This window comes from Monodelphis domestica, chromosome 4 (assembly GCF_027887165.1).
Source record: "Monodelphis domestica isolate mMonDom1 chromosome 4, mMonDom1.pri, whole genome shotgun sequence".
Classification (NCBI taxonomy): Eukaryota; Metazoa; Chordata; class Mammalia; order Didelphimorphia; family Didelphidae; genus Monodelphis; species Monodelphis domestica.
This window is the reverse complement of record NC_077230.1, coordinates 173202291-173226726: the sequence shown is the minus strand read 5'-3', so window position 1 is coordinate 173226726 and position 24436 is coordinate 173202291. Positions and strand designations below refer to the sequence as shown.

General features: G+C 35.7%; 1 protein-coding gene across 1 annotated transcript in view; it reads left to right on the top strand.

Annotated features, from left to right (window-relative positions):
• Window positions 1-18646, top strand: part of LOC100022969 (putative sodium-coupled neutral amino acid transporter 11) — a gene marked incomplete at its 5' end in the record, with an annotated part of 43674 nt that extends 25028 nt beyond the window's left edge. Inside the window, 3 exons of the mRNA XM_007494923.3 lie at window positions 2322-2434; window positions 7422-7553; window positions 17996-18646. Coding sequence (XP_007494985.2) covers window positions 2322-2434; window positions 7422-7553; window positions 17996-18289 — 539 coding nt within the window. The remainder of the gene's footprint in view (window positions 1-2321; window positions 2435-7421; window positions 7554-17995) is intronic.
• Window positions 18647-24436: the final 5790 nt, after the last annotated feature.

The window sequence follows — 24436 nt, the reverse complement described above, 5'->3', positions numbered from 1 at the left end:
TCCTTTTTGCAATCTCCCACATTTAGGTACCAGGTCCTGTTGCTTATTCTCCTTTCCATGACCACTGTCATCTCCCTAGTTAAGGATGCTCTTGCTTCATAGCTAGCCTCTTAGCTGATTTCTCTGATTTTGGACTGTCCTTACCACCAATTCATTCTGTACTTTGTGGAATTAAACTTTCCAAAATCCAGTTACCTTCATTTCAATTCCGTACTCAGAAACCTTCCATGTTTCTCATTGCCCATTGGATAAAAAATCAACCCCAAACCACCATAATAAACTTATGCCCCTCTCTCCACCTTCATGAACCATCCAGTAGAACCATATAGGTCTATTTACTGTTCATCAAATACACCGTACTCATTCTTATCCTGGTACCATTGCTCATGTGGAAAACCTAATGTAAATAACTTTCATCTTTTCACTGGTAATAATAAAAATAGGGTCTATCATTCATTGATATAGGGAACACAAGGATGAAAAAAATCCTGTATCAGTTCTAATCAGCCTCTTTGCTGCATCTTAGAATCTTAGAGTGGGCAGCTACATGGTATAGTGTAGGACTCTAGACCTGAAGCTAGGAAGACCTGAATTCAAATATCACCTCAGATACTAGTAGTGTGGCCTTGGGCAAGTCACTTAAGCCCTATTTGATTCAGGTTCCTCATCTTTAAAGTGAGATGGAGAAGAAATGCAAACCACTCCAGAATTTTGCCAAGAAAAATCTAAACAGAGTCACAGAGTCAGATACAACTGAAAGAACAGAACAACAAGAAAATAATCTTTGAACGTTTCCTAGAGAACTAAGAGGTTAAGTGACTTGCCCATGATCATATAACCAGCACGTGGAAGAGAGAACTCAAACTCAAGTCATCCTGGCTTTGAGGCCAGCTCTCTATCTATACCACACTACTTTCATAATAATAATAATGTTAAATAGAATCATAATACATGTACAACACAATACATGTAAATAGAATACTAATACATGTACAAAAAAACTAGTTTATTTGTAATTCAGCCATTGACAGTATCATGTGGACACAAAACCATCATTGCCACTCTTGAACTACAGATGAATGCTGCTAAAAGTATGTTTAAGATACCACAAGCACCAGATTTCAAAACAAGAAAAGAATTCAAATGACATCTTATCCCATCCATGCCTGGAACAAAGAATCTCCTCTCTCACACACCCAAGAAGTGAATATCCAGCTTTTCTTTGAAGGTTTCCATGGAGAAGTAACTCATTACCCCTAGAGGAAACATATTCCATTTTTTTGAATTCCACTCAAATTATTAAGATCTCTTTGTAGCTTGTATGCACTTTCCATTGAAGCTAAATGGAATAAGTTGAACCCCTCTACCCCTTGAAAGTTTTATAATATCTGAAAGAAACTATCATGATATGAATTAAAGGAATCATGCATTATATTCATAAGTAGGTTTGGCATTTGAAAGAAAAAAATACAGAGTATGTTTTTCCTTCTTTTCCTTTTGTATTAGCTAAGTAGTGTCTGTGTTTTTAATCTAGTCTTCCAACTGGATTTATTAAAACAAATTGGTCAAATAATTTAAAAGAATCCCCAAAATGAAATCTTCAAGAAATATCAGAGCCAAAATCCAAACCTCCCCAAATCCAGAGCTCTGAGGTCAAAGGAAAAATATTGCAAGTGGCCAGAAATAACTCCAAAACAGCGTTCAAAAGTAATTTGTAGTCAGGCCACCAAAAATGAATGGTGAGAATACCTAGTTATTACTAATTAGTGATATTTCAGTTCTGAGAGAGAGCAACTAACTCATGTTACAATAAACAACTTGGTACTTTGTTTTTTTCTTAGACCTCTGAAATGAGCAAGTCACATTCCAAATTCTTTTTAAAAAATAGATTGAAACTTGACCTTTTACATAATATCTTACTCACTTTAAAAATTATATATTTTTATTTTTTTCCATGAAAAAGACATTTTTCTACCACCTACCTCCCCTACCCCACTAGGAAAAAAATACAAAACATTTGTATTAGGATAAATATAGTTAAACAAAACAAATTTTCATACTGACCATATCCAAAAATGTGTGTCTCATCCTTAACATTCCTCTGTCCTGAGAAGAACAATATTCTTCACCACCCATCCTCTAGAATCATGTTTATCATTGCATCAGAATTCTTAAGTCTTCCAAAATGGTTCATTTGTTATAATATTAATGGTATAGTATAAATTTTCTTCTGATTCTGATCATTTTACTTTTTGACAGTTCATACAAGTCTTCTCCTGTTTACTGATTTATTAAATACTTAAACTTATTTTATTCCCCAGGAGATTTGTTTGAAAATTATTGCAGAAATGATGACCTAATTAATGTTGGACGATTTCTTTTTGGGATCACTGTCATTTTGAGTTATCCCATGGAATGTTTTGTGACCAGAGAGGTGAGTACTTACAATTCATTTTCCAGTTATAAGTTTTATACATATATTTATCTGCTGACATATTATAAGAATGTTGTTGTTCAGTCATTCAGTTTGTGCCCAATGCTTACTGATCCCATTTTTGGGGTTTGGTTGGTAAAAATATTGGAGTAATTTGCCATTTCTCTCTCCAGCCCATTTTACAAATGGAGAAACTGAGGCAAACAGTGTTAAGTGACTTGCCCAGGGTCACATAATTAATAAGTGTCTGAGGCCATATTTGAACTCAGGAAGATGAGCTTCCTTACTCCAGACTCTAATACTATATCTTTGAAGTCTCCTAGCTGCCTGATATATGACTAATGTTTGTAAATATATGAGTTCAAAATAGTCACTATTAGTCATTATATTTTCTAATAACTGTAAACTGTGGACAGTAAAAGAAAATATCTCACTCTTGAAATTCTAGAGCTGAAAAGGACCTTAAAAGTCATCAGTACCAGCTCCCTCATTTCATAAAGACATTAAAGCCCTAAAGATTTAATAGCTTGTCCAAGGTTAGTAATTTATAGGTTTGGAACTAGAATTTCCATACTCTGACTTCTAAAACAGTTTACATTCCACTGCCCATCCAATTCTGCTGCCCATTCAGAGATTTATGAGGAATTTTCATAAGCAGAATTTATAAATCATTGTTAGGCTTGTGTTTATATTAAAATCTGGTCAAATATTAATATAAGTGCATTCCTTTGTTTTTCCTGGCATTTGGTACAGCCCAACCAAATTTAAAAAACAACATCCATATCCACCATTTTGGTCCATTTAAAATTTCTTTCATGTCTTTTGCTACTGAGAATTTTAACCTTGGTCAACTCTATTTGAACTAAAAGCAGTATGGGACAGAATCCCCTCATTACAGTTAGTTTAATTTAATATATATATATATATATATATATATATATATATGTAAACTGGCAATATCATGTTCTTACTTAAATGCTTAAATTTAAAACTTAAGTCTTTTTATATGCACCCATAAAAAGGCTATTCTTTCCTCCATATAAAAAGTAACATGTATATTTCAATAGTATTAGCCTAGAAAATATCTGATGGCAACCACTCTGAAATCTCTACCAATGATGAGGGAGAGGGCAGAAAGTATTTTGATTTTTGCCATATGGAAGTAAAATAAGGTGGTTTTCTGATGGCCTTTCATGCAATTCATTAAAAATTAAATTCACTTTTTCCATTCATAGTTTAATATGACTGATCCACAGTGAGCTTTTCAGAAGTCACACTGAGAAGACCCCAAGACTTAAGAGCCTTATCCTAGAGATAATTTATACAATGTAGTATGGATATGTTTAATATATTAAGTGAATATCCTGAAGCTTATCCAGAACATTCAAGTAAGTGTATATCAGAAAGCAAGAAGATATTTTGGAGGGGGTTAGAATGGATTGATCCAGATCAATGATTTCATTAGAAAAGGAAATTCTAAGTGGGAAAATTCCCCCCCCAACTATGTAGATTGGCAACTTGCCCAGCGTCACACATGATTAGGAGGCACATATGATATAATCATCTCTCCACTATACCATTCTCTCTCTCGAGCAAGTACCTGCCTAGTGCCAGTCATGGGCCATTACAGCTTGAACAAGTAATCAAAATATTACTTATATTCTTTTTGCTTTATTTTATTTTCCATTTAAGTATTCTCTCCTCACTCTTTGCCCCATCTTAAAAAATAAAGAAATTGTGTATTAAAAAAAAAGGCATTGCCAATCAAAACAGAAATCTCCATTGTCATTTTCCAAAATGATGTTCTCATTCTGCATCATGAGTCTCATCTCCATCAGGAGGTGAGTCCGGTAAATCTTCCACAATTGTGGTTGGTCATTGCATTGACCAGGTATTATCTTTAAAAGTTGCTTGTCTTTAAAATGTTATTGTTCTCATAAAATTGTACTCCCACTTATTCTTACTTGACTCTGCATTAGTAAATACATTTTTTCTAGGTTTCTTTGAACCCATTCTTTTCATCATTTCTTAGGGCATAATAGTATTATTTATCTTCCTATACTATAATTTATTGAGCCGTTACCAATTAATGGGCACTCCCTTACTTAGTTTTTCAGCTCTTTGCCTCTAGAAAAAAGACCTGCCTGAAATATTTTTGAAAATATTGAACTTTTTCTTCTTTCTTTAATTTTTTGGGGGTATAGGCCTAGGAGATGTATCATTGGGTCAAAAGGAAGGCACATTTTAGTGACTTTTTGTGCATCATTCTAACCTGATTTCCAAAATAACTGGACTAAGCTCACACCTTTTATTCTTTATACATACTAATCACGGACCAGTTTTTGTGAGGTTGTGAATGCTCCAATTCAGAGATTTAATATGAGTTTCGTGTCAGAAGAGGAAAGAACTGTGAGTTCATTTCAACATCAGCAGGGAAGGTGTAGGAATCTTCTGTTTTAATTTTTCTGTTCATTTCAACATCAGCAGGGAAGGTGTAGGAATCTTCTGTTTTAATTTTTCTCCAGACCTTCTTAGGTCCAAATCATGTCTTCACATCAGAACTGATACAATGTGCAGATGCTGAACATCAATTGTCAGAATTATTCCACTTTCAAGTTTGCATCTTGCAGTACTCAGATTTGAATATTTATTTTTTCTGTTTCCAAATGCCATGATCTGGTAGGGTGATTAAATTAAAAACTCTCCTATGGGAGTAGTGATTAGATAAAAGATACCCTCATTTATATCTCTTTCCCCTTTCCCCTTTCTTTTTTATTTTTCCTTCAAGGCATACACAAGGAAATACAAATAAACACACACACACACACTCAGTATATAGCATATGTTCAAAAAAGGCTCTTCAGAGGCAGAGTAGAGCACATACAGTGTATTAAGGTCTACCAGTCCCAAAATAACTCCTTTAACACTGTTATAATTTTTAACTTCCTATCAGTATACTTATACCTTAAAGGCCTTCCAAAGATGTGCACTTTAATTGTGTTTAGACACTGTGTAGGTTTTTTGTTTGGTTTAATTTGGAACAGGCCTATGACTTCATCTACTTGGGGAACTCATGGTGTGGAAACTCCTTCCATTGGTGCATGTTGCAAACACATACATAAATTACAGTCTCAAAGCAATTTCCTGGGTCATGGAGAGACTGAGACTTTCCCAGAGTCACTTATCCAGTATGTATCACAGAGAGAACTTAGGTGTCTTTATCCATAAGACTATGCTATATTATGTCACCCGGGAGACATGACTTATCTAGATAACACAGGAAAAATCATTAGCTTCTTTTAAGCATTCTATAATCCAGTACCACCCTACTGTTCCGCGATTGTTGTATTTTATCTATGCAATTCAACTAGAATTTGTTACATACCTTCCATAAAACACTGTGCTAGATCCTGAACAGCCAAAGATAAAACAAAACATTCCCAGCTCACTAGAACTTTATATACTACTGCATAGGATACAAGAGGTCAACAGATAATTAAATATAATCCAATTTAAGTAGGAATCTCAATGAAAGCTTTATAGAAAAGGTCCCACTTTGAACCCTGAAAGAAGGTCAGAATTCTAAGAGACACAAGTACAGAGGGGGTACATTGGAAGAGTAGTGGCAAGCCTGTGTGAAAGCACAAATAAACAAAGTTAGAGGAACAATTAGTAAACAGTGTAACTGAAGCACTCAATATGTGAAGGGGAACACTATGATATACGACAAAAAAAGTAGAGAGTGGTCAGATTGGGATGGGCATTAAAGGAAAACCTGAAGAATATGAAAAAAAAAGTGCCCTCATCTGTAAAATAAGGAGCTTGGATTAGGTATTCTCTAATGATTTAGCTTAATGATGATTAGGTCAAGGTCTCTAATGATTTTGGATCTTGATAATCACCTGAATAAAGGATCCCTCCCAGCCCTGTGAATTAACTAGGTTTCAGATGTAGCTGTCTAGGAGCCTTTGACTACATTCACTCTGATCTCTCTGTTTCTTGAATACACCAATAATGTAGCATGGTCATTCTTGACTCTATATCTCTGTTTATGCTCTTATTATCCTCCTGGAGTGTCCTAATCCCCTCTGCAACAACACACAAGCCTATTTGCTTCAAATACTAGCTCAACTAGCTTCTTCCCAAAGATTTCTGTGTCTATTCTAGTCTACACTATATGAATACATAGTAAAGTCTGTGGTGGACAGCTTTCTGGCAGTGAATACAGTGCCAGGCCCAGAGTTAGGGAGACTCACCTTCCTGAGTACTAATCTGTCTTTGACACTTACTAGCTATGTGACCTTGGGCAAGTCACTTAACCCCATTTGCCTCAGTTTTATCATCTGTAAAATGAACTAGAGAAGGAAACGGCAAACCATTCCAATACCTTTGCAAGAAAACTCCAAAAAATGTGGTCACAAAGAGTCAGACATAACTGAAAACAACTGAACAGCAACAGTAATATCAAGCACTCTCTCCATTAAAGTATTCAGGAAGAACCTCTATGAGCATTTGCCGATGGAAGGTATTTCTATACAATAAGAGACTAGATTATTTCCAAGGTTTCCTTGCAATTCTAAATTCTGTTATTCTATAAACTATCCACAAATTCCTAATATACTGAGAGTGAGCATCAGAGAGTCAGTCAGTTTTGTTTCTCAAGGGCCTCCTATATGCCAGGTACTTGTTAGCACTTCCTTGTTAATTTTGCAGTTAGTTTTATTTTCCAAGATTGATTGCAAGGTTTGAAGAGCAAGGATTCCATGCATGATACGTTTTATGTATTCTCTACAGTACCTGGCAGTGGAATAAATAGTAAGTGATCAATAAAAGCTTGTTAATTGAGCTGATTGTTTTATAGATAATGATGCTGAATTTCTCTCTATCATCACTGAGAAAAAGAATAATGTGTCAAAAAGCACATATAAAGAAAATATATTAACATGAATTGGATGCTTAGTTTTCTAAATATTATATTTTTTTACAGGTAGTTGCTAATGTTTTCTTTCGTGAGAACCTTTCAAAAAGATACCATGCTATAGTGACAACAGTCATCGTTATTATGGCTACAGCATTGTCAATGATTGTTGATTGTCTTGGGATCGTGCTGGACCTCAGTGTAAGTATAATTAATTTGTTTTCTTCCTTTTTTTTTTTTACCCTTACCTCCTGTCTTGGAATCAATACACAGTATTGATTCCAAGGAAGAAGAGTTGTAAGGGATAGGCAATGAGGGTTAAGTGACTTGCCCATGGTCACACAGCTGGGAATTATCTGAGGCCAGATTTAAACCTAGGACCTCCAATCTCTAGGCCTGGCTCTCAATTCACTGAGCGACCCAGCTGCCCCTGCCTTCTTCCTTTCTGAAGCACAGAACAGGTTTACATTTAGCAAAGGATGATCAGCATTAAGAATATATATTTTGAAATTTCAATGGAAACCATTCTGTAAAATATATTGATTCCATGATTAATGAAATACATATATATGAGTGTATGATATTTATAGTATTCGTGTACCATTAATGGATTTATCTTACAGATTTTGAATTTTCTTTAACAAGCAAAAAAACATTCGAAGAGATTCACCTATCCCTCATATCTAGTCAATTGACAGATGTTTTCATCTTTCTACTTACCAGATACTTCCTTAGTTCAGACCCTCATCCCCTCTAACCTGGACTTTTACAATAACCTCTGCATTTATTCCTTGCTTCATGTCCCGTCTCCAAATCATCCACACCACATAATTACCAAAGTGATTTTCCCAACGTTACCCATCTTTCTCTTGCTGAGTAGATTCCAGTATCTCTTTTTCACCATTAGAATCAAATATGGGCTCATCTGTTAAGCTTTTAAGGGCTTTCACATAACTAGATTCTATTCTACTTTTCCAATCTCATGCCTTTTTATGTGTGTGTTGTAGAATGTCAGCTCCTTAAAGGCAGGAGCTATTTTATCTTTGTCTCTGTATCCCCAGTTCCTAATGCATAGTGAGTACTTAACATATTTCTTCTTGGTGGATTGATTATAATAGCTATAAAAGATAAATATCCATCTATATCACAGATGAAGCTGTCATTGAGCCTTGACCATTCATTCTTCTTACAAATCTTCTTTTTCTTTATAAATTATAAATTTGTTTTCTTGTTAACATCTTTTCTCTTCAATCTAACTGCTACCACTTTAATACAAGGTCTTCACTACCATGTGTCTTTTTAAACAAGAACCTTCTAGCTATTCTCCCTGATTTCACATTATTCTTCTCTAATCAATTTAACTCACTACTACCATTTTAATTTTTTAATTACTGTTTTCATCATGCCACTCTACTACTCAAAAACTTACTTCCAACTGCAATAAAGGTAAATTCTTCAATTACTTATGCCCACTGCTTAAAACAAAGACAAAAGAGGACATTTCTATGTCTGAAAATGTTTACATGTTCTTAGGGTATCACAAGTACACAGATAAGTATGATATAAAGTAGAGAATGCAAGGAGCAAAGAAGAGATCAGTGTCCTAGGAAAATTTGATGAGAAAAGCAAAATCAGAGAAGATGACACCTTAGCTGAGAATTAGAAAAAGATATAGGATATGGAAAATAGCAATTCATTAATTTTGCTTTCATTAAGTATCAACTGTCCACCAAATACTGTGTTAGGCATAAAAGTACAAAGAAAAAAAGGAAACAATTCCTATCCTCAAGATGCTTAAATTCTAAGTAGGCAAAATACAGATACAGGTAAGTAAATAGGAAATGTAGGTAGTGTGGAAAAGGTAAATGCATAGCAACTGTAGAATGTTATGGAGAAATCATAGGGAAAGCAGGAAGTACTAAGGTAGAGGCAGAGAGAGAATTCCAGAACCCTGGAGAGACTGACTCTGGAGGAGCAGTTGGTGGAATTACTCTCTGGAGGAGGAGACTGTGACCTTTCCTCCAAGCAAGTTTCACCTTCTCCGAAGTGTTTGAGATTGGTTTAAACTCCACAGGTGGACTTTGTGAGTTAAACCTTTCTTATTGGATCTGTGTCTGTTCCTGTGTGTTCCTGCTGCTGGTGTGATTTTTACTAGGATTCCTACCAGACTCCAGAGAACAATTGTCAGTGAGACTTTTCCTTTGAGCCCTGTTCCTGCTACCTTCAATTTTTGCCACTTTTATATATAAACTAAAGGGGTTTAATTTAGTTAGTTGTAGGAATTAGATTTGTAGATAGAGAACTATTAAATTGTGTAGGTTATCAACTTGAGTTGGGGTGAAGGGTTATTTATAGTTTTTAGATAGATCATCCCAATTCCCTTCCCTTATCTTAAAATAAATAATTATTTTAGTTATATTTATTTATATATTATTTCAGGTTACTTATTTCAGGAAGGAGAGCACTAACAATTGAGAAGATCAGGAAAGTTCTTGAATAAAGGTGTAATGATTTGGACCATGAAGAAATCTAGGAATTCCAAGAGGCAAATGTGACAAAAGAGAGCATTTCAGGTGTGAGGATGAGCCAATGCAAAAGTAGAGAAAGAGAGAGAAGAGATAGAATGCCATGTTTAGAGAACAGCAAGTTGATGAGTTAGGTCAGAAAGTAGTGTATAATAATGGAACCATCTTTTGTCACAATAGCTGTTGTGGGAAGCTTCACACTCTATAGCACTTTAGAATGTGAGTTATTATCCACAGGCCATAGTATACTACATATTCAGTCTTTGCAATATTTATTTTATGGTGGTATTTCTTCTGATTGTGTCCCATCTAGGATAAAAAATCACAGAAAATTCAGAGTCAGATATGCTGTGCATGAAAGAGTAGTGAATTCAAATTCATGATAACAGAAAATGAAAAGCAGAATTTGGAGGCCATTTTGATTGAGTCTTACATAGAATATATAAAGGAGAATATTATGAAAGGCTGGAAAATTAGGCTGAATCCAATTTAAGTAGAGCTCTAAATGCCAAGCTAATGGGTTTGTTCTTTATCCCAGAGGCAATAATGATCTGATTAAAGTTTCTTAGCAAGGTAATGGCACAGTCAGGCCCTCACTTTAGAAAATTTCTTTTGGCAGAAATGAAAGATAGATTGAACAGGGGGAGAGGCTGGAGGAAAAGAGAACAATATAAGAGCTATTAAACTGGTCCAGATGTTGTAATGATAAATTAACAAGAGCATGAGCTTGGTTGGTGGTAGAGTGAGTAAGGAGAAGAGGTTATGAAGATAGATGTTATAAAGGTTGAATCCAAATGACCTCACAGTGACTTCAATGCTGGGGATGAGAGAGACAGAAGTATCATTGATGACTTCACGCTTATAAATCTGAATGACTAACAAGGTCCAATGTGCAACCTATAGAAATAACGAAGTATATTGGACACATTGGGTATGAAGGACCAGCAACCACATCTAAGTGGAGATGACTATCTCTCATAGATGAGAGCATGGAGTCATCCTATGTGTGGCTCACCCTATCTATGAAAATTTATTTCCCACTACTTTTCAGTATGTGCTGAAAGCCATGTTTGTCTCCTCCTGTGCCAGAACTATGACAGCAGTGAATCTTCAGTGAGGTTGGAAGGATTGCCTTTCTTCCCATAACTGATCTCAATCAAAATCCTGCTTCAAGGCTCACTTCAAGTTCTAGCTTTACTTTACTCTACTTTGGTTCCTATGAATCCCCTACATCCTTCTCTAAATTAATATCACCCTTTAAATCTCTACCACACAATTTAACATGTATTCATTTTCTACTATCAAGTTCAGAACCTTTTGGGGGTAATAGTGTAGAATCCAGAATCTCAGAGTTGGGATAACCTCAGAAGCTTATCTGGTCTAACTCATAGTAGAACAGGCATCTCCCCCTTTGATACCCTAGAAAAGTGATTCTCCAGTCTATGCCTGAAAAAATCCAAATGAGGAGGAAACCCACTGCCTCTTCAAAGAACCCATGCTACTTTTAGACAGTGCTACTTTTTTTGTAATTTACTTGGGTTTGTTTTTATTTAATAATAAAAAGCACATATTCTCTATGGTCAAAGGACTGAATTCAAACTCTACCTTTGATTTTTTCCATAAATAAAGATATATATATATGTGTGTGTATATATACATGATCTTGGGCAAATAAATCACTGAAAATTCAATTTCCTCATAAAATTAGGGTGTTGTTTTAGAGGGTCTCTGAGATCCTTCCTATGTTTACTATTTAAAAAACATTTGCCTCCTGTCTTAGCATCAATTCTAAGTCAAAGAACAGCAAAAACTAGGCAGTTTGGGTTAAGTGACTAGCCCAGAGTCACACATCTAGGAAATGTCTGTGGCTGTATTTGAACCCAGGACTTCCAAACTCTAGGCCTGGTGCTCTATCCACTGTGCTGCCACGCTGCCTTCATGACTTTTTTTTGGGTTTAGGAACCTAGACTTGGAGTCAAGAAGACCTAGTTTCAAATCCCATCCCAGCTAATAGCTAGGAGATACTAAGCAAGTATCTTATCCTCTCTGTGACTCACTTTCTTCCCCTGTAAAACAAAGAGATTAGATTTTCTGGACTCTTAGCTCCCTTATAGCTCTAAATAGAAGACCTCAAAATGGCTCTATCAAAACTGAAACCCTCCTTTTTGCAGCTTCCACTCCTTACTCCCCATTCTACCATCTGGAACCAAGCAACATAAATCTGACCACTCCACTACATTAAAGTCTTAAATATTTAAAGTAAACAATCAAATATCTGCCCCAACTCAAATAGAGGTAGCTAAAGAGCCCCAGTTCTTTTAGCAGATCCTCTTAGGGGGTAGAATACATAATCCAGGATTGTATTCGCTATTCTCATTGCCATTTGCATGCTGACTCACATGGAGCCTTTACTAAGCCAGGCCCCCTTTATCTTTTCCACACAAGCTGCTATCTAGCCAAACCATTCTTATCAGGAATCTGTGAAACAAGTTTCTGAACCCAAATGTAGGAGTTTCCATACTCCTCTTACATTTCTGCATTTTGATGAGAACAGGCTGGCTCTTGGTCATCACCATTTCCTATTGGAAACACCTACATACCATCCCTTAAAATACATTCTAGAAGTCTGCCAGGGGTTCATATCAGGTTCCCTTATGTTCAGGTTATAAAATCTACTGTCTTCCCTCTTTTGGAAAATCAGTATGGCATTTGCCCTGCCTAAGTCCTAAGGCACTGATCTCATTTTCTATCATTTTCCAAAGGTCACTGATGGTGGTGCACACTGTCTCATTTACTGGTTCTTTGGTAATATTGGTCTTTAGTTTATGAGGACCCCTCAATTTACCCAAGCAACATTAACCCACCTTCTCCAATACCCAAAGATGGAGGAGAAGAGAACACCCAGGCTACATACCCACATCTCCAAGCTGTGGATGGAGTAAATAACCTGACACACTAACAAATGGATAGTTCAGGACATAGGAGGGAAACATGCCTCAAAAATGGTGTTTATGGCAATAGAAAGAGGGTAGATCTGTCCTGAGGATAGTTCCTTCAGAAAATTCAGGAAAGGCATCATCTCTTTTTATTCACCCCACCTGGTAGTTCTAAAAAAAGTAGATGACGTCTGAGATCCTCAGTCAGAGCTCCTCCAAAATCAAGTTGAAGACTAAACACAGAAGAGCCTCTCCACAGGAAGTTCTTGGTGTTTTTAAAGACCATATATTTTTGTCACTTCCTGTGACTTCCTTCTATTTTACATGTACCAATTACAGCTAAAGCTTTGCTTAGGACTGCACAGGGGAGTGTCAGCCGATTCTGATTCGCCACCCACTATCTCACACAGGGTCACAGAACTCCTCCACTCAAGTGTAAGTGTGGTGTATACAGTTTTGGTGATTAAATCTAAAAATGGACAGGGGATAGTTAATTGAATCTTCACAATTATGGGAGAGTTAAGTTCATTTTCACAATCAGGGGAGACTTAATATATAATATTCACAGTAGTAAAGTAGTAGTCTCCCCTTGTGTTTTTTTTTTCCTAACATTTATTATTACTTCAAAGCATGGTGTCCACATACCATAAAGATTATACCCTTAATTTTATTGATCTGAAGAAAATGTGAGCAACTCAGGAAAAGTTTTCAGATCATGAAAAGGAGATTGCATATTTTGTTTTTAGAGAACTAACCAGTTATTATACTTAAAAGTAGAAGGTACGTCAAATGGAGAAATTTAAATGATCAGTTCTGGAGAAAATGATATGCAACACATCTAGAATGTGGTACAATGTCAAAGAGACCTAGGGTAAAGGCAGATTGATGGAATTTTTTAATCAATGTGGTTACTTTGAAGTGAACACAAATACCAGTTCAGTTCCCTTTGCAAGGAATCCTGAAACAAGAAGTGGGTCTGGATCTTCCCTCACTATAGAATGGTGATGTATACTCTCTAGCCTTTTCTTTAGGTTTCTCCATGTTTGAAAAAAAATGCTGAAATTATTTGGAACCAAGAGACTTAGTAATGGACTCCAATTCTTTGTCCTGATTTCTTTCTTAAACAAAGGATTATATATATTTGGAAAGGAACTTAGTCATAGGATCATAGATTTTGGAGTTGGAAGGAGATTTAGAGGTCCAGTCTGATCATTTTTAAGAACAGGAAAGGGAGGCGTAGAATCATGCAGCAGGTAAATATCTGATGGAGATTTGAACACAAATCCTCTCAATGCAAATCCACTCATACTGCCTCCAGTTCTTTTGTGGGATCATCTTTGGAAAGTATGAAACAACAAAAGAAGTCAGGAAAACTAAACATAAAAAACATTTCGTTTACTAACAAAAAAGAGTCTCATTTAAACAACCTTTTAAAAGTAATACCTAGAAGAAGTAATTTAACTCTGAGTGAGTGTGAAACACTGAGCTTATTTTTGGTACATGTGGTAAAATTGAAGAGAACCAAGAGGAAAAAACAAGTAATAGGATTAAAAGAATCAGGGAGACTGAACTTAGGGTGAGATTATATTACTTAACTGTCTAACAACCAGAATTGGATTAATAACCATTATAAGAAAAGAATTATTTGGCTCAGTGTGAGGAATTAAAGGATAAAATTAGAAAAAATAATTTGAGCTTGAATGGTAGTTGGGGGAAAATGACTCATAAGCATTCATTATATTAGTAGTAGACAATATGAAGTGGTGGAAACTTTACTTGCCATGTATAAAAATCAGGGCATACAGCAAATGTGTTAGCAGTTTAGTTGATGGTAAAATATTAGACCTTTACAGACTTTTCCTTATTTATCCATGGTATAACAAATAATGGCATGCTTTCAAAAGGAGGCACAATATCCTCAATTTAAAAGAGTACAATTTTCCAAAGCAAAGAAAATAATAATGTATATGTTGTCAATGTTGACATGCATCATCAGACATCCACCATTTGGGTGGAATTCTCAGGGCAAACTGCTGATGACTACATGCATTCAGGCAGAACACCTGGTCAGACTTTTTCCAGTTAAAACATTAGTTTTCTTTCTAATGATTAGATTTCTTCCTAGTAACTTCTTTCTCAATTGTGAGATGCATAAAATAAATAGAATGTTCACTGGTTTGCCCTGCTGAACACATTGGCTTTGGAATGGTCCCAGAATTCTAGATGGTGATAGCTCTTTAAGAGGAACTCTTGGCAGGTTTAAGCCTGTAGAGTTTCCACACCTCTGTGGTACTGGGTGAATAAGCTTTACATATGTTTATCCCTGCCCAAAAAATTTGTACTTGAAGAGTACAGTATAGTCTTTCTACATTTGCATTTGAGTGATTTACTGACATATTTAAAGCCCTTTATTTTAAAGTAATAGACCAGTAACACTTATTTCATAGAAACACGACTTCAATCAGTTTTAAGAATCTTTTATAATACCCCAAAGTATAGTTAGTCAGCTCCTCACTGTGGGGCCAAAGTCTGCACAGTTCACTGACACATTCAAACCTGGTTCAGCTGAAAACAAATCTTTTTTGCTCTCCATGTCAGTTGCCAGTCATCCCTTTTACAAAGTCTTTCTATATGGAAAATTTATAGAGACTCCAGGTCTTTTTTTCCACTAACTGGAATTTTGACTAACTGTGTGTTTTTACTGTTTTATGATGTTATATTATTCCCAAACAGGATTATTAAATCCTATTCAATGCTTTTTCTAATCTGTCGCTTTCTTTCCCAAACTGCAGGAAGCAGCTAGATGGTATACTGGATAGAGCACTTGGCCCATCCTGAATCCAAATCCAGCCTCAGATACTTAACTAGCTTTGTGACTCTGAGCAAGTCATTGAACCTGTGTCTGCCTCAGTTTCATCAACTTTAAAATGAGGTTAATAATAAAACCTACTTCCCAAAGTTGAAGAATAACTTGGTGGTATAGTGGGTAGAGTCCCAGACCTGAAAAATCTCATCTTCCTGAATACACATTTAGCCTTAGATGATTACTAGCTGTGTGACCCTGGGCAAGTTATTTAAACTAGTTTACCTGAGTTTCTTTATCTGTAAATTGATGTGGAGAATAAATGACAAACCACACCTATATCTTTGCCAACAAAACCTCAAATGGAGTCAAGAAGAGTAGGACACAACTAAAATGGCAACAATAACAACAACAAACTCAAGGTTGTCATGAGAATCAAGTAAATACAAAGCCTGGCACTTTATAGGCACTACATAAATGCTTATTTCCTTTCTTTCTTCCTTCATCGTGCTTTAATTCAAGTCAGCATCCCTAGGAACCAGGGCTACTAAGAAAAAATATGATTTCAACCGTCAAGGAGACTGAAATCTTCTAGATTGAATTCTTTCATCAGGCTTAAGTCTACCAAAAACCTTCTGATTTAAGGACTGCAGGCATTATCTCCATCCTACCCAGGAGGCTCAGTGAGGTTGGATAACTTTAACTGCTGTTCAACTTCTAGGAAGTATCAAAGGCAGGATCTGGATCAAGATGTTCATGACCAACAGCAGCATTATACTCTAATGTCTTTCTTATTCATAATCTCTCAAATCCTAAAACCTTTACCAAATTCCCTCTGTAGTTTCTGTTCCCTTTTGCCATTTATCAATTGCTATTATTGCCAATGACATAATTTGTAAACTATAACTGCTCTTTTCATTGGGGTTTTCCAAGTATAGGGGTAAATGGAAGCAAAATGCCTGGTGACTTATGACTGAACCTGGAAGCAGTTTTCTAATTGGATGCCCACTGGGCCGTATGCTTCCATCAAAGCTACTCTGGAACTGTCTTCTGTTCTTTTTCATATTCAGAAGATTTGCTTTTATCAAAGGCAAAGAATAGCAGTACCAAAAAATAAAGCAAACCCTAAAAATGAAAAATATTGCCTTTATGAAAAATGTAATCTCTGAATCCAATCAAATCCACCAACCTTCTATATGAGCAATATTCCCATGTTCTGTAAGGTAACCCTGCTATCAAGCCTTTAAGTCAAAAGCTTCTCTCATATCTTTAATATACTACAAAGGATAGTCAAAATCAGCCATAGTGGGAGTGGGGAGGATGTTGATAATAGGTAGAAGGGACAAGTCCCCCTTTCTTAGTTATATATATTTACCTCCTAATCTCTGTATTAAATAAATCTGGTATTTTCCCTTTGCTTATGTTTATCCATATGCTAATACAGGATGGTGAGTTAAGCCTTCATGTCTATTTGCAAAGGAAATTAGTATGTTTGATTTTACTCAAAGGTGGGGTTAGACGTGTTATTTATTGCTAAGCACATTTAGAGTTTTATTTTTCCTGTTTTATTTACAAGGATATAAACTTAAATTTACACTAAAATTCCCAGGTGAAAAGAGGAGGTCTGCTTCCCAGAAAGTCCAAACTCATACAAACAAGGATTTAAGAACTTTATATTTGACAGTCTGCCAAGATTATAGAAAAGGAATGAACTAACATATAACCAAAAATAAAAAATTCTAGAATTTGTCCAAATACATCTTTGTAACTTTTTTATTGACTTTGTGAATTATGTTTTAGTTTGATAAATAGGATATTTGAACAAACTGTGCATTTCTTAAAACTATTCAAACATGCATTTACAAAAAAATAAAAATAAAAGTATGTTATGATATCCAGGAGAAATATTCTTAAACATATGTTGAAATCATAAGTTTAGAAAGCTGTTTGTTTACCTACATTATGATTTTGTTTTTATATTTTAAAGTCTTGGAAGTAGAAAGAACACTGGACTTTGGGAGTCAGGATGCCTGGGTTATAGGTAGCATTCTGCCCATCTCTCTGATCTTGGGTAGATCACTTTACACCTCTTGACTTCAGTCCAAAGAAGGGACTGACCAAGATTGCCTCGGAGTCCTTTCTAGTCCTAATATTCTTCAGTTCCATGTTTGGAAAATCCTCTAAATATAAGTTTACTTTGAGAAGGGTAAAACATAACTCCTAAATCCCTTGATATTTTCTCCCCCTTTCTGATTCAATCACAAGTTATTAAATAAATTTTAAAGAATAATTACAACTTTTTGGTTTGGTAACTGTCAGAAAAAGAAAAAAAACTGTTCTGCCAAATTACCTTATTTTCTTCTCATTTCCTCCTTACAGGGTGTCCTCTGTGCTGTTCCACTTATTTTTATTATCCCATCAGTTTGTTATCTGAAACTCTCTGAAGAAAGATGGTACCACCCAGATAAGATAATGTCCACTGTGACTCTTTTAAATGGTGTGGTTGTGATGATAGTTGGATTTGTCTCCATAATTCTATATCCTGATGACTGCAGCCATGGACAGGAAATGGCCTATTGTTTATCCACAAATGCCTCTTTCTTCAATAACTCATTCTCTTCTTTTGAACCAACAATACAGCCATCTGTTTTGAATACAAGTACTGTCCAGTAATCTAGTTGCTAAAATAAAAATATGATATATTTTATGTGACCTATAAGATTTGACAATATATGTAATTATATTTCTCTCTGTTGCCTTATCTTGTGTTCAGGAGATCCCTTTTTGTACCCTGGCCTTTACTCATATTTCAGTGTCTTTTATATTGTGTATCACTTCCTCTCTTTTGAATAAAGAAGTAGATTTGCCTGAATTTTGATTTTGCAGTAGGACATGTCTTTGAATGATTGTTAAAAATAGTGTGAGAACTGGAGTCTTTAAAAAAATCTACTAGCTCCCCCAAATGATCATTTATTCCACTAATCTTTGAACTAGCATATTGTTCTCTGAAATAAAGAATGGAAAGTATGATTTCAAATTCTTTTGTCTTCATTTAAAATTTTCAAGACCAAGTCTTAGAAGAAAAGAAAAGACAAAGTAAAGGCCAACAAAAATATCTACACTGCAGGTTAGATGGAAACACCACTTATTCTAATGCCCGGGGATTTACCTCCTTTTGAGTAAAATGATAAAAATAAACTACTCTGTTCTATTTTGTGGATTTCTAGCTCAAGTGTATCCTTTCTGCCAAACCCTCCCTGACTTTCGACTTCCCTATTAAATATCAAGGTTAGTTGTCCAAGTAACTCAAATTTGAAACCTGGGTGTCATCCTCCTTTGACTCCTCACTTTCTCTCACTCCTGACCTGATCTATTGTGAAGTATTGTAATTTTAGCTTTGTAACATCTCTTGCCTTTTCTCTCCTCTTACACTTGTCTGTTGTAGGTTCTCATCATCTTTTGCCTGGATTATTGCAATAGCCTTCTGGTATATTTGTCCTGCCTCAAGTCTTTCTCCACTACAGTCTACCCCCTACTCAGTCACTAAAATGACCTAACGGGCAGATCTGATCATGGTACCTCCTCCCTTATCAAATTCCAAGTGGCTCCCTATTACATCCAGAATCAAAAAATCAAATCCTCTTTTTGGTATCCAAAATCTTTAATAGCCTCCTCCCCCTCACACCTTGACCTTTGCAATCTTGTAATACCTTAGTTCCCACCAAATAAATATGGGGTGATACACTAGCATTGGCCCCTTCTTGTTTCTAGAACTAAGGTCTCTCTACACATTCATTGCTTTTTCTTGTGACTTGAATTCTCTCCCTCATCATCTCTTGTTGTTTATTTCAAACCTCCACTAAAATCCCATTTTCTACTAGAAACCTTTCCTTATTCCCCTTAAAGAGAATGCCTTCCTTCTGTGAATTATTTCCAATTTATCCTGTTTATACATAATTATCTATATGATGTCTCCATCATAGGACTGTGAGTTACTTGAAATCAGTGCTACCTTTTTTCCTTTTTTGTATTCCCAGAGTTTAGTACACTGTCTGGCACACATTATGTGCTTAATGAATGTTTATTGACTGAATATCCAAGGAATATTAACTCCAAAAAAATGCACTAGCAACTAATCTATGCTATTACTCTATTTTTAATACTTCAAACTAGCTGTTTCTTTTCCCTCATATGTTATAGTGTCTTCCACCCACATGCCTTTGTTACCTTATCTTAAATGCTGCTTACTCCTTCTCTCTCCTTTCCTTCCCCCTTTCTCTCCCCACCTCCCCTTTCCTCTCTGTCTCTGTCTCTCCCTTTCCCCTTCCCCCTTCCTCTCCTTTCTGTCTCTCTCTCTCTCCCCACCCTACCCCTCTGTCTAAGACTCTGTCTGTCTCTCCCTCCCTTTCTCCCACCTCCCTCTCCCATTAACCTCCTCTCTGCTCTCTCTCTCTCTCTCTCTCTCTCTCTCTCTCTCTCTCTCTCTCTCTCTCTCTCTCTCTCTCTCTCTCTCCCTATCTCTCTCTCTTTCTCTCTCCCTATTGCTCTCTTTCTCTCTCTCTCCCTATCTCTCTCTCTTTCTCTCTCCCTCTCTGTCTCTTTCTCTCTCTCCCCTCCATCTAACTGTCTTTATGTCTCTCATGCTCTCTCTCTTTCATTCTTACTCTTACACTCTCTCTCATGAGCTTTCCTATTATTTCCTCATGTGTTTTCTGTGAAACCATAGCTAATGATTTCATTTCTCTCCCCCAGAGCTCTGAACCTAGTTAGTTTGTACTATACATTATAGCATTTTATTATGTTTTCTGCCATATCAAACAATAATCAAGCATTTATTATTAAGTCCATACTATGTGCCAAAGACTGTGCTAAATGCTGGGAATGCAAGCACAAAGAATAACTCAATCTCTATTTTCAAGAAGTTTATATCTCTCTGTTTTTCCTTTCTTGTTACTATTGATTCATGTACATTTTCCCTCTTCTCTATCAGCCCCACCTTCTCTTATCAATCCTTCCCTTCCGACTTTTCTATAGGGTAAGACAGATTTCTATATTTTATTGATTTTGTATGTTCTTCCCTCTTTGAGTCACTTCTGATGAGAGTAAGGTATACATGTTCCCCTCCTGCCACCTCCATCTTCCCCTCCACTAAAAAAGCTCTTTCATGACTCTTTTATGTGAGATAATTTCCCCCCATTCCATTTGTCCTTCCCCATCCTCCCAATGTATTCCTCTTTTTCATGTTTTCATTTAATCTTTTATATCATCCCATCATATTCCATTTACACCCTTTCCCTCTGTCAAAGTATTCTCCTTGTAACTTCCCTCAAAATTATGACATTCTTTGGTGTTACAAAAATCATTGACTCGTGTAGGAATAGACACAGTTTAACCTAATTGAATGTCTTTTTAATTCTTTTTTTGATTTACCGTTTTATGCTTCTCTTGGGTCTTATATTTGAGAGTCAACTTTTCTATTCAACTCTGGGATTTTCTTTGGGAATGTTTGAAAGCCCTCTATTTCACTGAACATTCATTTTTCCCTTAAATGATTATGTTCACCTTTGTTGGCCAAGTAATTCCTGTTTGAAGTTCTAGCTCCTTTGCCCTCTGGAATATTATATTCCAGGACCTTGAATTTTTTAATGTAGAATCTACTACATCTTGTGTTATCTTGACTATGGCTGTGAATTGTTTATTTTTGGCTGCTTATAATATTTTCACCTTAATCAGGGAGTTCTGGAATTTGGCTATAATACTTCTGGGAGTTATCTTTTTGGGATCTCTTTCAGGAGATGATCAATAGATTTTTTAAATTTCTATTTTGCCCTCTGGTTCTAGAATATCAGAGCAGTTTTCCTTGATAATTTCTTGAAAGATGATGTATAGATTCTTTTTTTTATTTTGGCTTTCAGGTAGATCAATAATTATTAGATTATTTCTCCTGGACATCTTTTCCAGGTCAGTTGTTTTTCCTGAGATATTTTACATTTTCTTCCATTTCTTCATTTTTTTGATTTTGTTATTGTTTCTTGATGTTTCATGGTGTTATTAGCTTCTACTCAACCAATTCTAATTTTTAAAGTAAGATTTTCTTCAGTTAGCTTTTGTATCTCCTTTTCCATTTGGCCAGTTCTACTTTGTAAAGACTTCTTTTCCTCAGTGAATTTGTGTACCTCTTTTTCTAAATTGATGAAATTCTTCCTCTTCGGGAATTTTCTTCATTGGATTTTTTTTGAACCTCTTTTACCAATTGGTCAGTTCTGGTTTTTAAAATATTAATTTCCTCAGTATTTTTGTGCCTCTTTTACAAAGCTGGTGGTACTTTTTTATGATTTTCCTGGATCACTCTCATTTCTTTTACCAATTTTTCTTCCACCTGTCTTATTTGATGTTTAAAATCTTTTTTGAGTTCTCATTCTTTCTTTTGGGGCTTGTGAACAATTAATATTTTTCTTGGATGTTTTAGATGAGGCAGCATAGACCTTGTTTGTCTTCTCTATCACAAAAATAACTTTCTGTGTTGTTTCTTTTTTTTTCCTCTGCTCATTTCTACCTTTATTTTTCTTTTAATTAAAAAAACTGTTAAAGTTGGACTCTGTAACTATGGTGAAGGGAGAACATGGTTCTAAACTTCAGGTTCTTTGTGTAACTGCCTTCAAAGCTGGTTCTGAGTATCTATAAACTTTCAGTTCTTTCAAGGTGGTATGATATAAGAAGAGGTGTGTTTAATACTCTTCCAGCTGTGCTTTGGTCATTGAATAGCCACAAGCATTCTATTAGCCCTTGGAATTCTGACTAGGATTTCCTCTTCCCCTGTGACCACAAGCACTTATATGTACTAGTGTTTCTCCTCATCCTGAAACCATGACCCAATTCTGCTACCTGGATCTATGTATGAGCAATGCAATAAGAGTCTCATGCCCAGAGCCAAAAAAAGAGATACCTCTAATATTCTTTTGAGCAGATATCTGACCCCACACCATGTACCATCTGATTGAGAGCTTGAGAAGTCTTCACTGATGATTCAGCTGTGCCCAGGGCCCATTGCCATAGTGAGGCCTGCTTTGGCATGCTGCTTTATGCTCTAAATCCACTCTACTAAAATAGAACTTTTATGTTGGCCTTCTAAACTGGTTTTGGCCTGAAAAATTATTTCATTCCATCTTTTTGTAGATTGTGCTCCTCGAGAATTCATTCTGAGACATTATATCATACTTTTTGGAAGGTAATTTGGTAGAGATCAAATAAGTATATGTATCTTCTCCATCATCTTGGCTCTGTCCTGTCCCTACCATGATTTTTTACAAGATTTCATCAAGTTCCTTTTTCTTTCTCCTGCATCTTTTTCTTAGCATTTATTCATCAGCATTAATATTTGAATCTTTTTTTATAAACTTTGTAAAGCACTTTTTTATACTAAATTACTTGACTGGCACCAATTTTCACAGTTTCAGAAAATAGTAACTTATTTTCTTGTACATTTTACACAGGTTTCTCCTATTAAAAGATTTTGGACCAAGATTTGTTTAGACAAGTCTCTGTTTACACTAGTAAGGCTGAGCTACCTCTCCAAGGTAGGCCAGGTATGCTCAGACACTCAGCTGACTTACCAGTAGTGGCAAACTAGTGCCCCTTCTCTTCCCTTTAAAAACATAAAAGCACAAGTTATAACAGTAAACAAGTATCTCATTATTGACAGGTTAATTATATTGATAAAAAGGACAATTAGTGTCCTGACTATAGGCAATGTTCTGAGGAATGCCCCACCACTCTTCCTATAGAAGTACACAGATTTGTTGTACTTAAAAGTACAAAGCATATTTTTTCTTTCCCTTTTATTTTCTCTTTTCTTTACATGCTTCGTTCTATCAGGATTGCCTTATTTGTTTCTTTGCTTGCACTTTGGTGAGACTCTTGTGAATTCAGATATTAGTTATATAATTTATTTACATATATACATGTATATAAAAATTTGTTTATTCACACACCTTATATATTCACATGTACATTTTAGAATAGGATAGAATAGAGAGAACCTTGTTGTTCATCCTCCCTTTTGAAGAGGACTATTGACATCATGAGGCAAATGTCTTAACTTTCACATGAATTGTATTTAAGTGAGGTAAGGTTGTCCAAAGTCCCCCACTTCATTCTCTCCTCCAGAGTCATCAAAGTCCAGTGGTGATGCAGAAGTCGAGATGACTAGTGATAACCCAAAAAACACTGGATAACCATGGTGTCTTCAATGACTAACTAAGATTTAAGTTCCACAGTCCCTGCTTCAGCCATCTTAATGTCATTGGAGCAGATTGTTTTCATCTATCAATTCCTTCTAGAGGAGTCTTTATATGCTTGGGATAGACACCTTATCAACTAACCAATGGGTTTAAGAGATGTTTGATATACTCAATCTAGGTCAGCCTGCCTGCTAAGATGGTTTTACCAAGGTATCTTCAAAGAGGTTTAGTTCACTTATTCCAGGTTCTGGTAGAATCAATATCTGCCACATAGGCTAGAATGATTTCTCCTTTAAATGTATTGAAAGCACTTTAAAAATGTATGTGGCTCAGAAGACTAAGTGCTGGGCCTTTGATGTAAATGCAGCTTCCTAGTGTCCTAAATTTAAAAAAGCCACTTTGTGAGAATCAAGGAGTTGCTCTCTTCCTTTAGGCCTCTAGCTAACAGACCAACATGGCCAAGACAAAAGCAAGGAAGTTGAACTCATCTGAATCAATACTGTAGCCTTGGTCAGTATCTTTTCTAAGATATGGCTATGGAAAACTTCCTTTTGTTTAGATGATCCATGAGTGCCTCATT